The sequence below is a fragment of the Mytilus galloprovincialis genome, chromosome 2 (genome assembly GCF_965363235.1).
Source record: "Mytilus galloprovincialis chromosome 2, xbMytGall1.hap1.1, whole genome shotgun sequence".
In the NCBI taxonomy this organism is placed as follows: Eukaryota; Metazoa; Mollusca; class Bivalvia; order Mytilida; family Mytilidae; genus Mytilus; species Mytilus galloprovincialis.
Window position 1 is genome coordinate 112071646 of NC_134839.1, and position 16496 is coordinate 112088141.

At 34.3% G+C, this 16496-nt stretch overlaps 1 protein-coding gene across 4 annotated transcripts in view; it reads left to right on the forward strand.

The window, feature by feature from the left end:
- Positions 1-16496, forward strand: part of LOC143065399 (uncharacterized) — a 43565-nt gene that overhangs the window by 11136 nt on the left and 15933 nt on the right. For all 4 annotated transcript variants that reach the window (XM_076238948.1, XM_076238946.1, XM_076238950.1 and 1 more), the window contains exons 2-6: positions 9147-9206; positions 13032-13509; positions 14096-14314; positions 14777-15330; positions 16036-16443. In XM_076238948.1, the coding sequence (XP_076095063.1) occupies positions 13034-13509; positions 14096-14314; positions 14777-15330; positions 16036-16443 (1657 nt within the window). In that variant the 5' untranslated portion in view covers positions 9147-9206; positions 13032-13033. The remainder of the gene's footprint in view (positions 1-9146; positions 9207-13031; positions 13510-14095; positions 14315-14776; positions 15331-16035; positions 16444-16496) is intronic.

The following is a 16496-nucleotide window of genomic DNA, read 5'->3' on the forward strand; positions in this document are numbered from 1 at the left end:
AACTACTGGGCCAAATTAATTCAAACTTGGCCACAATCATCTTTGGGGTATCTAGTTTAAAAAATGTGTGGCGTGACCTGGTCAACCAACCAAGATGGCCGCCACCGCTAAAAATAGAACATAGGGGTAAAATGCAGTTTTTGGCTTATAACTCAAAAACCAAAGCATTTTGAGGAAATCTGACATGGGATAAAAATGTTTATCAGGTCAAGATCTATCTTCCCTGAAATTTTCAGATGAATCGGTCAATGGGTTGTTGGGTTGCTGCCCCTGAATTGGTAATTTTGAGGAAATTTTGCTGTTTTTGGTTATTATCTTGAATATTATTATAGAGATAAACTGTAAACAGCAATAATGTTCAGCAAAGTAAGATCTACAAATAAGTCAACATGACCAAAATGGTCAGTTGACCCGTTTAGGAGTTATTGCCCTTTATAGTCAATTTTTAACCATTTTTCGTAAATTAAAGTAATCTTTTACAAAAAGCTTCTCCTCTGAAACTACTGGGCCAAATTAATTCAAACTTGGCCACAATCATCTTTGGGGTATCTTGTTTAAAAAATGTGTGGCGTGACCTGGTCAACCAACCAAGATGGTCGCCACCGCTAAAAATAGAACATAGGGGTAAAATGCAGTTTTTGGCTTATAACTCAAAAATCAAAGCATTTTGAGGAAATCTGACATGGGGATATAAATGTTTATCAGGTCAAGATCTATCTGCCCTGAAATTTTCAGATGAATCGGTCAATCGGTTGTTGGGTTGCTGCCCCTGAATTGGTAATTTTGAGGAAATTTTGCTGTTTTTTGTTATTATCTTGAATATTATTATAGATAGAGATAAATTGTAAACAGCAATAATGTTCAGCAAAGTAAGATCTACAAATAAGTCAACATGACCAAAATGGTCAGTTGACCCCTTTAGGAGTTATTGCCCTTTATAGTCAATTTTTAACCATTTTTCATAAATCTAAGTAATCTTTTACAAAATCTCCACTGAAACAACTAGGCCACAATCATCTTTGGGGTATCTAGTTTGAAAAATGTGTCCGATGACCTGGCCATTCAACCAAGATGGCCGCCACGGCTAAAAATAGAACATAGGGGTAAAATGCAGTTTCTGGCTTATAACTATGAAACCAAAGCATCTAGAGCAAATCTGACAAGAAGTTAAATTGTTAATCAAGTCAATATCTATCTGCCCTGAATTTTTCAGATGAATTGGACAACTGGTTGTTGGGTTGCTGCCCTCCAATTGGTAATTTTTAAAGAAATTTTGCCGTTTTTGGTTATCTTGAATACTATTATAGATAGCGATAAACTGTAAACAGCAATAATGTTCAGCAAAGTAAGATCTACAAATAAGTCAACATGACCTAAATGGTCAATTGACCCCTTAAGGAGTTATTGCCCTTTATAGTCAATTTTTATCAATTTTCATTAATTTGGTAAATTTATGTAAATTTTTACCAAATATAGTTCTCTGTTACTAATGGGCAAAGTTCATTATAGATATAATTGTAAGAAGCAAAATCATTCAGTAAAGTAAGAACTTCAAACACATCACCATCACCAAAATACAATTTTGTCATGAATCCATTTGTGTCCTTTGTTTAATATGCACATAGACCAAGGTGAGCGACACAGGCTCTTTAGAGCCTCTAGTTTTGTTATTATCTTGAATATTATTATAGATAGAGATAAACTGTAAACAGCAATAATGTACAGCTAGTAAGAACTAAAACTAAGTCATTATGACCAAAATAGTCAATTGACCCCCTAAGGAGTTATTGCCCTTCATAATCAATTTTTAACCATTTTCTTAAAATTTGAAGATTTTCAATAACATTTTCCACAGAAAGTACTGTTATAGATAGAGATAATTGTAAGCAGTAAGAATGTTTAGTAAAGTAAGATCTACAAACACATCACCATCACCAAAACACAATTTTGTCATGAATCCATCTGTGTCCATTTTTAATATTCACATAGACCAAGGTGAGCACCAGGCTCTTTAGAGCCTCTAGTTTATTAAAGTTGAAAAATCTAACTTACATACCCCATAGATGTAATACCCTAATAACATACAAACTTTCATAAAACATACCAGTGTATATATATCTATTATTGATAGTAACAGTTGATGTTTAGAAATTTGTAGTCTGCCTGTGGGGGATAAAAACTGTGTCTTAACTGAAAAAAATGGGTGAAGGTGAACAAATGACGTTTTAGATGATTTAGTGACTAAACTTTTGATTGTAAGTGTCAGAAACACTATACCTGTCTAGTTATACAAATGAACTCACTTCAAATGCATATGTCAAAATTTGAACACTGTTTTTCTTTTTTTTATCAAGTAGTATGGATTCATTAATTTTGGTGATAACTAATTTTTCAAGGATTGAGAATAAAATGTATTTTTGTTGGTATTTTATTTCTTGGTTTGCGAAACTTCTGCAATTAAGCCTATGGAAATTTTGTACTTTGTGAAATATATCCTGGTTCAAACTTTACCCTTGAAATCATTAAAAGACAAATGTGATAAATTAGAAGGTTGCAGAATGCATATATATAGCAATAAGAAAAGCTTATATGATTGCCAATGAGGCATGAGACAAATCTCAAACAGATCACAAATGATGTAGAAGTAAGTTATTACAGGTCAAGGTACGACCTTCAATGATGTGCAAAACCAATAATGCAATTTAGTAAGCTATAAAAGGCCCCCAAACATCAAATGAGAAATAATTTAACTTAGGTTTATGCACAAAAACAATAAACAGAAAACAAATATGATATACAGCAACAAGTAAGAACCACTGAATTAAAGGCTTCAGACTTGGGACAGGCGGATACAGAATTTTGCAGGGTTAAATATCTTCCCCATACCTGGTACAGAGGTGTAGCAATGCAATATAAGGACAAAAAGCCAACCATTGAGCAACATTTGGAAAAGTAGGACATCAGATAATACATGTATGTTCTAAAAACGCCTTCTAGTCTCCTTCAAATTATTTCCATGGTTTAATATTTCTGCCTAATTGTCATTCCCTTAGGCCTATCGCTTAGTTGCTCTGTAATTCTCGTACCATCAGCTCGTTCTCATTGTGGCTTCAACTGCTGCTATTTTACAATATTAATGCATAGAAAACCCCAATAATCTATACTTAGATAGAGGAGGTGCATAGAAACCCCAATAATCTATACTTAGATAGAGGAGGTGCATAGAAAACCCAATAATCTATACTTAGATAGAGGAGGTGCATAGAAACCCCAATAATCTATACTTAGATAGAGGAGGTGCATAGAAACCCCAATAATCTATACTTAGATAGAGGAGGTGCATAGAAACCCCAATAATCTATACTTAGATAGAGGAGGTGCATAGAAACCCCAATAATCTATACTTAGATAGAGGAGGTGCATAGAAACCCCAATAATCTATACTTAGATAGAGGAGGTGCATAGAAACCCCAATAATCTATACTTAGATAGAGGAGGTGCATAGAAAACCCAATAATCTATACTTAGATAGAGGAGGTGCATAGAAAACCCAATAATCTATACTTAGATAGAGGAGGTGCATAGAAAACCCAATAATCTATACTTAGATAGAGGAGGTGCATAGAAACCCCAATAATCTATACTTAGATAGAGGAGGTGCATAGAAAACCCAATAATCTATACTTAGATAGAGGAGGTGCATAGAAAACCCAATAATCTATACTTAGATAGAGGAGGTGCATAGAAACCCCAATAATCTATACTTAGATAGAGGAGGTGCATAGAAAACCCAATAATCTATACTTAGATAGAGGAGGTGCATTATTTAGTCTAGTCTTTAGGTACATCCTTCAGTTAGTCTGCAAGTCCACCTGTTCCATTTTAAGAGTTTGGACTATTATTGGAAAAATTTCCCAGTCTAAGCTAAAAAATTCCTGTACCATTTCAATTATCTTAATATTATTTGAAAATTAATGTAAAAGGTTTTATTTTAGAAAGTTCACATGTTATGAATATCAACTTGAAGTAAGTTTTATGACATGAACTTTTTAAATGGTATACCAAATTAAAGTATGGAATGGATCTCAATTCACTGTTCACTGAACATGGAAATGACTGATAGTGCAAATTCAGTACATTTAAAGTTTTAATTTATAATAAGGAAGTTAGCAATAAAGTTCTGGTCACATCAACTTGACACTTAGTAAACAAAATCATTATCATTTGAACTTTTTAAATGACTTGCAAAATTACTGTTTTGACCCTCATTTTACAGTTCAAATTTGAAGGACTACAGAAATGTGATAGTGTAGGCAGACATGCTAGATTATGTATAGGTCCATATGAAATGGTTGTATGACCTTAACCAAATATTCAGTGCTAGTTGCTAATTAATGTTAAGTGCCTGTTTCACCTGTAGTAATACTCTAAATCTTCAAAAGGAATAATAGAATCTTTACCACAAAATTTACTCTGAAAAGAAATAAACAGACAAACAGACAGACATGTGCAAAAGTATAATAAAGACTTATCTAGGTCTGTTCATTGATTGATAATATGGAAATCATTGCTTTACCTGTTTACAAACAATCTTATTTTTTTTGTCAGGATTAGTCAACAAAATTTATCTTCCCTATCACTCCCTTGTTTTGATTTTCAACTTTGACATTCTTTTGATTTTAAGGGTAAAAGTTTAGGTTTCATGCATTTGAAACCCAAATTTTGTTATTCGATACAAGAATTTATCGGTGATGTTTTTGAGCAGTTATTAAGCAAATGATATTCCACATTTAGGTAGCAATAAACAGATAGAAATTTAGTTTCGCATTATGGCCACGGTGATGTTTTTAAATATGAAAGTTTTTGTACAATAAAAATGATTTTTAGATAATTGAAGAATAATATAGCCTTCTTAGTGGGTTTATATGAACATTTAGATTGTTTTAAGCATGTTTTATAGGTCATTTATCTGTTTGACAGTCCATATTTTCCTCTTCGTACCGCCCATAGGTCCATAAATTATTGTAGTGTTTATCAACAAAATAGAAATGGAAAATATAAAAAAAAAAGAAACCTCACTCTTGCATGTCTACCATCTCACTTATTGTTCCCATGCTCTCTGGTTCTGAGTTCATTGTTTATAAAGGTCATTGTAATAACTCTTTATCATACATTTGTAACAACACAAAACTTAATTTACAGTATATTTTCCTTAAAGAAATATTTTTTGTCGATTATATGTTATGGATTTATAATAAATGTATAAAATTATGCATATTAGTTTAGTATACATGGTATATATGTTACAGTAAATAGATGAAATTAGGAATTACATGTAATTACTAAAATTCAGGAATTACATGTAATTCCCGATGCACTTAGTAAATACAGGTATTTCCTAAAACTGCCCAGTTATTACCAGTAATTACTAATTTTTAAATGATCTTTTACACCTATTTACTAACTGTTAAAACATTGTTGTAATATGGTCAGCTGATCAAAAGTTATGGTAATACCTACTAGAAGATCAGTGAATACTCTTTGAAAGTGATCAACCTAAAATGTTCTTTTTTGTTATTGGTGCATAAGCTACGAAATATATAGCAAATTAAATATGATTTTTGTGTTGTTAAGTCATTAATTATAATGAAATTAGAATTCACTTTTAGCAGGCAATCTCACTGGTTCTATTTTGTTAAATATGCTGAGAAACATGGTTGATGAGTTGTGCACTTGCAAGTTAATAATTTACTCTTTGAATGTAAATTAATTAACTTGGAAAAAACTAAGATCAGCTATAAGTACTATACGATAAAAGTATTATTTTACAAACTTTACTTCAAGATATTATCTTATGATCGCAATAACAAGCTTCTGTCCAAGTTTGGTGGAAACCCAGTCATAGTGAAAAGTTAATGTTAAATGGCATGAAAACTACAAACAAGTTCATTATAACATGTTTAATAAAATGCGGAAAAAAAGGATTTTATTTTTACATGATTTATTTACCTCTTAATATTTGTCTTATGATCATAAACAAGCTTCTTTTCAAGTTTGGTAGAAATCAGGATAATTTAAGAAAGTTATCAAAATTAAGCCGCTGATGACGGAACATAGGTTGGTTCACTATGTCTCGTGTTTTTGCGATAAAAGTCACATGCATGCTCGACAAAAATGAAAATAATGTCAACAAAAGGGGTGAAATTTTAAGGTGACTTATTCAATCCACAAAAAGATAAGATTCATCACAAATGTCCGACAGACGTAGTCATTGTTGTCGCTTTGAAACATTCCTCATTTCCTTTCTCAATTTTATAGTTTATAGATATAGGAAGATGTGGTATGAATGCAAATTAGAAAACTCTCAATTCAAGTAACGTATATTTTCTTTTAAAGTAAACCATTGTACATATATCAAATTATGGCCTTCAATACTTAGCCTTGACTCACACCAAACAGCAAGCTATAAAAGCCTCCCAAAAAAACTAGTGTAAAACCATTCAAATGGGGGAAAGAACAGTCCCCCTATATAAAAACGAGAAACTAGGAAAACTGATGAACTATTTAGAAAAAGGATTTTAACTTTTGTCATTGGGCAACATGAAAAGCAAAATTAATATAAACAATAGGCTCTCAAGATCCTGAATCGCTCACCTGATTTGTTTTTAACTCAATTTATTCATCAATTAACATGATTTATATTTTTGAGTTAAATGTATATCAGTGTTTTCTTTAAATTGCTTTTTTTTTTGGGTGGGGGGGGGGGGGTCATATATGCCACAAAATGAATATATAAGATATGTAGAAAATCATCAGATATAAACAAAATTTGAACTTGATCTGCAATTTGTCAACTTAATACCAATTCTGAAATCAATATTTACAAGCATAAGGGTAAGTGTGGAGTAAATTTTCAATGTTCAAGGACCACAACTCTGTACACAATCATCAGCCTGAAACAAAATGCCAACTTCATCTATAACTTGTCTGGATAAAACTTTTTACCAATTTTCAAATCAATATCACTTCAAACTTCCCACAAATGTCTGTCTAAATTTTGGATTGATATCAATGTCTTGCGTGCTGATTTTTAGGGAGTTTCAAAACGTATTAAACCACCATTATTCAGTTTCGATTCACAAACTCTAAAGAGTATGCACTTTTTATGTGCCTTATATTCCTTAATCCTTAAGTATAAGCCCAAAAAATCCCTATCCCTGTACTTTCTTGTTTGGTATCTTGAATTATGTCTTTAATTTTAAAACAAAAAAATCAAGTCAGTAAATAGCTGTAAAAATGACTAAAATAATCAGTAAATACCAGTAATCACTGAATCAACTAGTAAATACATGTAATTACTAAATTGGCTAGTGATTACAGGTATTTACTGAAATGTTTAGTAATTACGTGTAATTCCTAATTTCACCTATTTACTGTAACATATATACATGCATTGGTTCAATAATTCCCTAAACATGATAATTTCTAGAAACTGTTCCATATGATTTTAGAGTCTAGTTTGCTTGTAAAATGAAATAAACAATTTATAATATCAACCTATGAATGTTGTCTTATATATGAAATTTAAGAATCCTGATTACACATTAATATAATAATAATGAAAACTTTGCAAAATTTGAGACCAAATAGAGGCATTTGATAATAATCCCTAGTCATTTCAACAGCTCATGCATTTCTTGCATTGCATTACTCCTTGTTTGTTTCTCTGAATTTAATATTAATTTTCCAAGTTTTGTTAAGTTTTAAATAGCACTTAAATTTTGTTGTCCTTTTTTTGGTAGAAGGTCGATAAATATATTGGCAGTCACGTTTATTTTTAACTGAGAATTTATTGTTTAATTTCCTTGTTCATGTTGTAAGTCGTAGTAGTTCATTGTGAACAGATCATACTACTATATTATTATGAATTATAGGTAAGATTTTTTTATACATAGTTTATTTGTCAATATGATTTTTCACTTATCTTTATTTTAGAGATATACTTGTTAATTTGCAAGTTTAGATGAAAGTCATTTTATATGAGTAATTAATTGATGTAGAAACCGAGTTTGATGACTTGGCAATGGTATGGATATTTGTCAAGAAAGAGTCCTATCATATTGAGAATAGAGATCCTCTTGTCTACAGTATCTATCTCTCTTGTGGGCTTGAAACAACAATTAGTCTGCATCTTTTTAAAGTGTTGCTTGTTTAACTGTGATTATAAAAACAAGATGTGGTATGATTGCCAATAAGACAACTCTCCATGAGAGACCAAATGACACAGAAATTATTGTATGTTTGTTTCAAGGTATGCATTTCTGTTAGGAAAAACATGACTAGACCTTATTGTCCGAAATATTATTATTTTTAAACCTAAATTATTTACATTGATTTGTTCCATTATGATATTGATAGCACTGTCAAGAAGATTTAAGCATTTTTTGCTTACTATTCCGTCTTCATTGGTTGTGCAATAGCACAATAAACCATAAATTCCCTGTGTTCTATTTCTAGTCACAAAACATTTCTTTGAACAAGTTATCCATTTAATTAAACAAAGTAAAATTGCTATATGCTAATAAAAAAACCTGTAGAGATGTTGTAAATAATGTACTCACAAACAGAGGCGGATTAAGGGGGGGCAGGGAAACATTTTGATGCTTATATAGGGAATCACTGAAGCGTGTCTGGAGCGGGCCCCCTCTTAGGCAGTCAGTGGGCCCCCACTGATGAAAATTTCTGGATCCACCAGTGACTAATTTTGCAAAACTGAGATTATCTTCCATGACTAGACAGAGGTTCAGTCTATAAATGATAAATTGCTACTATTGTTTTATATCCTGATCCTTTTATAGTTGAGTTGTCTCACATTTGTGGGTGTTGTAGGGTTTTGCTTCATTTTTTTTTTCCATCTTAATATAGATGTTTCAGTATTACCAGACTACATCTGAAGAATTGGATGCATGTCTTGTTGTTGACATTATAACAGCCATAATCCCGACAATGTTAGGCGTGTCTATTTTAACAGAAATTTCCTTTCAAAATCACTGATCTAAAAAAGGAAGTAATTTCAAATTAAATTTCCTGAAATTTCCAGGACAGATTTTCTTGTCAAGTAACCTAATATATTGTTTATTTTTCAGGAATCCCCCAAATAAAGTACAGTAAAGAAATGTGATATTGAATTATCCAGGAGTATAGAGGTATGTATGTTAAAAATATGGTAAGATTTAAAGGTTTGAAACAAATCAGTATTCAGTTGTCCAGGGCTGTTATGTTGACATACATAGTGCTTGTGGTTAGTTAGGGAAATACAGTGCCTTGGGGTTAGTACAAGAAATACTGTACTCAAGGTCAATTAGGGAAATACAGTAGACAGGGGTCAGTACAGGATGTACTGTGCTCAAGGTCAATTAGGGAAAAACAATGCCTTGTGGTCTGTACAAGAAATACTGTGCTCAAGGTCAATTAGGGAAATACAGTAGACAGGGGTCAATACAGGAAGTACTGTGCTCAAGGTCAATTAGGGAAAGACAATGCCTTGTGGTCAGTACAAGAAATACTGTGCTCAAGGTCAATTAGGGAAATACAGTTCCTTGGGGTCATTACAAGAAATACTTTTCTCAAGGTCAATTAGGGAAATACAGTGCCTTGGGGTCAGTACAAGAAATACTGTGCTCAAGGTCAATTAGGGAAATACAGTGCCTTGGGGTCAGTACAAGAAATACTGTGTTCAATGTCAATTAGGGAAATACAGTGCCTTGGGGTCATTACAAGAAATACTGTGCTCAAGGTTAATTAGGGGAATATAGTGCCTTGGAGTCAGTACAAGAAATACTGTGCTCAATGTCAATTAGGGAAATACAGTGCACAGGGGTCAGTACAGGAAATACTGTGCTCAAGGTCAATTAGGGAAATACAGTGCCTTGGGGTCATTACAGGAAATACTGTGCTCAAGGTCAATTAGGAAAATATAGTGCCTTGGGGTCAGTACAAGAAATACTGTGCTCAAGGTCAATTAGGGAAATACAGTGCCTTGGGGTCAGTACAAGAAATACTGTGCTCAAGGTCAATTAGGGAAATACAGTGCCTTGGGGTCATTACAAGAAATACTGTGTTCAAGGTTAATTAGGGAAATATAGTGCCTTGGGGTCAGTACAAGAAATACTGTGCTCAATGTCAATTAGGGAAATACAGTGCACAGGGGTCAGTACAGGAAATACAGTGCTCAAGGTCAGTTAAGTAAATACAGTAGACAGGGATCAGTACAGAAAGTACAGTACCTTGGGGTCAGTACAGGAAATACAGTGCACAGGGGTCAGTACAGGAAATAAAGTGCTCAAAGTCAATTAGGGAAATACAGAGCCTTGTGGTCAGTACAAGAAATATTGTGCTCAAGGTCAATTAGGGAAACACAGTGCACTGGGGTCAGTACAAGAAATACTGTGCTCAAGGTCAATTAGGGAAATACAGTGCCTTGGGGTCAGTACAAGAAATACTGTGCTCAAGGTCAATTAGGGAAATACAGTGCCTTGGGGTCAGTACAAGAAATACTGTGCTCAAGGTCAGTTAGGGAAATACAGTGCCTTGGGGTCATTACAAGAAATACTGTGCCCAAGGTCAATTAGGGAAATATAGTGCCTTGGGGTCAGTACAAGAAATACTGTGCTCAAGGTCAATTAGGGAAATACAGTGCACAGGGGTCAGTACAGGAAATACAGTGCTCAAGCTCAGTTAAGTAGATACAGTAGACAGGGATAAGTACAGAAAGTACAGTACCTTGGGGTCAGTACAGGAAATACAGTGCACAGGGGTTAGTACAGGCAATAAAGTGCAAGTGCACAGGGGTCAGTACAGGAAATACACTGCACAGGGGTTAGTACAGGAAATAAAGTGACAGGGGTCAGTACAGGAAATAAAGTGCTCAGGGGTTAGTACAGGAAATACAGTGCACAGGGGTTAGTACAGGAAATAAAGTGCACAGGGGTTAGTACAGGAAATAAAGTGCTCAGGGGTCAGTACAGGAAATAAAGTGCACAGGGGTTAGTACAGGAAATAAAGTACTCAGGGGTCAGTACAGGAAATAAAGTGCACAGGGGTTAGTACAGGAAATAAAGTGCTCAGGGGTCAGTACAGGAAATAAAGTGCACAGGGGTTAGTACAGGAAATAAAGTGCTCAGGAGTCAGTACAGGAAATAAAGTGCACAGGGGTCAGTACAGGAAATAAAGTGCTCAGGGGTCAGTACAGGAAATAAAGTGCTCAGGGGTCAGTACAGGAAATAAAGTGCTCAGGGGTCAGTACAGGAAATAAAGTGCTCAGGGGTTAGTACAGGAAATAAAGTGCTCAGGAGTTAGTACAGGAAATAAAGTGCACAGGGGTCAGTACAGGAAATAAAGTGCTCAGGGGTTAGTACAGGAAATACAGTGCACAGGGGTCAGTACAGGAAATAAAGTGCTCAGGGGTTAGTACAGGAAATAAAGTGCAGAGGGGTTAGTACAGGAAATAAAGTGATCAGGGGTCAGTACAGGAAATAAAGTGCTCAGGGGTCAGTTTAGGAAATAAAGTGCACAGGGGTTAGTACAGGAAATAAAGTGCTCAGGGGTTAGTACAGAAAATAAAGTGCTCAGGGGTTAGTACAGGAAATACACTGCTCAGGGGTCAGTACAGGAAATACACTGCACAGGGGTTAGTACAGGAAATAAAGTGCACAGGGGTCAGTACAGGAAATAAAGTGCACAGGGGTTAGTACAGGCAATAAAGTGCTCAGGGGTTAGTACAGAAAATAAAGTGCTCAGGGGTTAGTACAGGAAATACACTGCACAGGGGTCAGTACAGGAAAAGCAATGCACAGGGGTTAGTACAGGAAATAAAGTGCACAGGGGTCAGTACAGGAAATAAAGTGACAGGGGTTAGTACAGGAAATACACTGCACAGGGGTCAGTACAGGAAAAACAATGCACAGGGGTCAGTACAGAAAATAAAGTGCTCAGGGGTCAGTACAGGAAATAAAGTGCTCAGGGGTCAGTACAGGAAATAAAGTGCTCAGGGGTTAGTACAGAAAATAAAGTGCACAGGGGTTAGTACAGGAAATAAAGTGCTCAGGGGTTAGTACAGTAAATACAGTGCACAGGGGTCAGTACAGGAAATAAAGTGCTCAGGGGTTAGTACAGTAAATACACTGCACAGGGGTCAGTACAGGAAAAGCAATGCACAGGGGTTAGTACAGGAAATAAAGTGCACAGGGGTCAGTACAGGAAATAAAGTGACAGGGGTTAGTACAGGAAATACACTGCACAGGGGTCAGTACAGGAAAAACAATGCACAGGGGTCAGTACAGGAAATAAAGTGCTCAGGGGTTAGTACAGGAAATAAAGTGCTCAGGGGTCAGTACAGGAAATAAAGTGCTCAGGGGTTAGTACAGAAAATAAAGTGCACAGGGGTTAGTACAGGAAATAAAGTGCTCAGGGGTTAGTACAGTAAATACAGTGCACAGGGGTCAGTACAGGAAATAAAGTGCTCAGGGGTTAGTACAGGAAATAAAGTGTGCAGGGGTCAGTACAGGAAATAAAGTGCTCAGGGGTCAGTACAGGAAATAAAGTGCTCAGGGGTCGGTACAGGAAATAAAGTGCTCAGGGGTTAGTACAGAAAATAAAGTGCACAGGGGTTAGTACAGGAAATACACTGCACAGGGGTCAGTACAGGAAATAAAGTGCACAGGGGTTAGTACAGGAAATAAAGTGCTCAGGGGTTAGTACAGGAAATAAAGTGCTCAAGGGTCAGTACAGGAAATAAAGTGCTCAGGGGTTAGTACAGGAAATAAAGTGCTCATGGGTCAGTACTGGAAATACAGTGCACAGGGGTTAGTACAGGAAATAAAGTGCACAGGGGTTAGTACAGGAAATACAGTGCTAACAGTCATTTTGATTGGTTGATTTTGGAGTATGAGTACAAAAAACTGACTCAAAAGTTTTATGACTTGAAGGACTGGGGTCAGAACAGGAAATACAGTGTTCTTATTATATTTCAGATATGGGTTTAGAAGAAGAAAGTTTGCAAAGCATATCTTCACACATATCACTAAATGATGAAAGAAACAAAAAGTTACAGAAGAATGGGAAGAACTACAGTTTAAGCCCTATACCAGACTTAGATATGACATTACAGTGTGAAAGGAAGGCTGATAATTGGACAAACTATTGGCCAAAATCTATAAATAGTAAAAACAAACAATTAAGACCACCAGAATCAAAGTCATTGAATAAGGATACATTTAAATCTAAAAGGAAGGTTGAGCATGAAGAAAAAAGAAAAAAGAATAATAAAACTAATTATTCAAAAGCATCAAAAGATAAGTTAGAGATTGACAAAGATCAGGATATGGATTTCAGTAAATTTACAAAACTGAAAATAGAGGCCAATTTTTCCAATCTTGAAGTTAAGAAATACCAAGAAGCGTCATTTGTTGACTCTAATTCCCATGAAGAAACCAAAGAAGGTTTACCTAAGTAAGTCTGCATGATATTTATTATACATGCATTTTTTGTCAATTTAGACTATTACAATAAATAAAAATTATGTAATATGCATACATTAAAAAAAACAAATTACTCTATCACACACAAAACGTTGCACAGAGAATAGAAATTAAATTACTAATGAATTCATGTCAGTTTCTTCTAATAAACAAATGCCATCAACTGCAATTCAATAAAGGCAAAAAATGTAAAGATTTAATTTGAGAGAACCAATGATGAACTTCTCTGCACTTAATCCTCTCCTATAATATTTATATTTTGGTTATGAAAGGTACATAAAAGAACAAAGAATTAGAATAAGTGGCATTTTTACTTTAGGGGTCCCAACCAATGTAAAGCTATACTCAACTATCCCTTAGCCCCAAACCAAACCCTTACCTATACCTAAATCTTAACAATAGCCCCAACCCTAACCTAGGACATCCCCTAACCTAACCATAACCATGAATGAACATTATTATTTATGAGCTATAAACCAACCAATGTATGGAAATGCTGCAGATATTTGTATGTCTGATCAAGTTCTCTCTTATGTTTTGTTTTTAACTTACAACAGACCTCAGAACCCTCATAGTGAGACCTACAGCACACATCTGGGTCATTCAAGTGAGACCTGCCAAACTCGTCATCGCCATCGTAGTCAAACTAACCTTAAGCAACCATGTGCTCAGCCAAGTGAACATGAGGAATATACAGAAAAAAGAGATCTATCTAAAGATGAACGTCAAGTTTCTGCTAAATATAGGACAAGAGCTCTTCTAGCAAGAATTTACAGGTATGTATACTAAAGATAGATATAATGTGAACTCTAGATAGCAATAGATTTCAAGGAAGTATTATTTGGATAAGAAATTTGGGTAGTGTTTCTTATGGTTAATGCAGAATTATTACCTGTTCCACTCCAAACATGCCTAGTTAAGGAGCCTCCAGGTCCATCTGAGCAAATCATCTCCTATGATCTAATTATAAATATGATTTGTATTTACATGATGTATTGGTATTTACTGCAGTGTTACATGATTCTTTTGTTTTGATTCAATGGAAATAAAGATTGAAACTAAAAAATGTTTTGTATTCTCTTCTTTCAACATTATTTTCAATCGTCATTCATCTCTGAAAACAAGTTAAATACTTTTATACAGCAGATAATAATGAAGGTTCAAATATGATCATTTCATATTAAATATACAAATTTGTCAATAAGTAAGTATTTAACTTGCACATGTATCTATTGTAGGAAACTAAAGGACAATAAAGAGAACAAGAATGGAACATTAGATTTAATCCTTAGATTGGTAAGGGATGGAATATTTCCCATAGATCAGGTCCAGACACACCTGGAAACCATTATCAAAACACAGCAGCAATTAAAGTGTAAACTGGACCAGACAAACAACCATAGTAAAGAATCATGTCAGAAAGAGAGTCAGAAAATACTGAAGGTTTGGTGTGAAGAGAAAGAAGAGGATTATGAAGGAGAAAAAATGGACCCAATGAAAGAGGAGGGAGTACGTACTGACTTGGACCCAATGAAAGAAGAAGTAGTACAGTTTAACATGGACCAGATGACTGATAGCTGTGTTAAAGATAAAAAAGATAAAATATTGAAACTAAAGACAGATGATACAAAGGAAACATTAGCTGTGGAGGAGAAATGTTTAGTGGTAGAATGTAATGGAGAAGTTTTGAAAGATGAAATAGAAAGTGACAAGGCAGAAATCCTGTTAAAACTTGAGTCATGTGACAGCTGTAAAGAATTAGAAATACAATTGACAAAGTCTAAGAAACAAAGTAAGTCTTCTGGTAAAGTCTCATTACTTTGTTGACATTATATTCTTAACCTTTTACTAGCTTTTGCCTCAAAATATAAGTTAGATATAGTTTAAAAATGCTGGAAATGATTACTTGATTACTTGTGCATATACAATAAGGAGTTTTTGTATGATTGGCAGTGAGACAGCTAATGCAGAAAAGATTAATGACAAAATTATTTCTTGCTAGCTTAATTATTTTTAACCAAGATATAGGTCATGACCATTTTATGATAATTATGTGTTACAAACTATTGAAAAATGAGGAGAGATTAGAATGTAATGTAGTGAATTGAGATTTACCTAGGATATATTGGATTGGTATTGTAAATTCGCCATTTCAGAGTCTAAAGCATTCTGTGTAATATTTTCAAAAGCATACACCAACACGTTATGATTTGTTAACAATGGAAATTCAACCAGAAACGTACCGTAACGTTTATTTTCATTTTGGTGTACAAAGATTGACCAATAGCCCTTTAGATTCTGAAAAGGTGAATTGAACAAAAGCTTTTTTGCTAATCACAATAATACCAGACACAAGTATATACATTCATCAAGAAGTACCAAAAATATGATGTGGAGTTTATGCTTCAGCATGATTAATTTGCATATATTAGAAATGTTTATGTTATCTGAATTCTTAGAAAATCTATAGAATTTATCTTATGTTTTTTTTCTGTAGAAAAAAAAGGTAAAGGTAAAGTAACAAAAAGAAGCATCATTAGATTGAACAGTTTCAGAAACAGTGAATCAGGAAAGATTAATGTGACATGTCAGTATACAAAGAAGGACACCAGAAAGCCAAGGAAAAGTTTGACATGTAAATATGAGACACGTTATACAAGAAATCAACGACCACAATATACTGGTGAATGTAAAATAAGGTATACAAGAAAACGGCCACCACATTTCATAGATACAGCTGTGACCAGAAAACAGAGACCACAATTCACTAGTCCAACTGTTAGCAGAAAAAGAGGACCACATTTCATAAGTTCAGCTGTTACCAGGAAACGGCGACCTAATTTCACAAGTGAATATACAGCATTTCGTAGAAAACAACGACCACATGGAAGACAGTCAACAGGAGGTACGTGTCTTCAATTTTCTCAAAGAGAGAAAAATAAATTCAGTTTTTGGCAG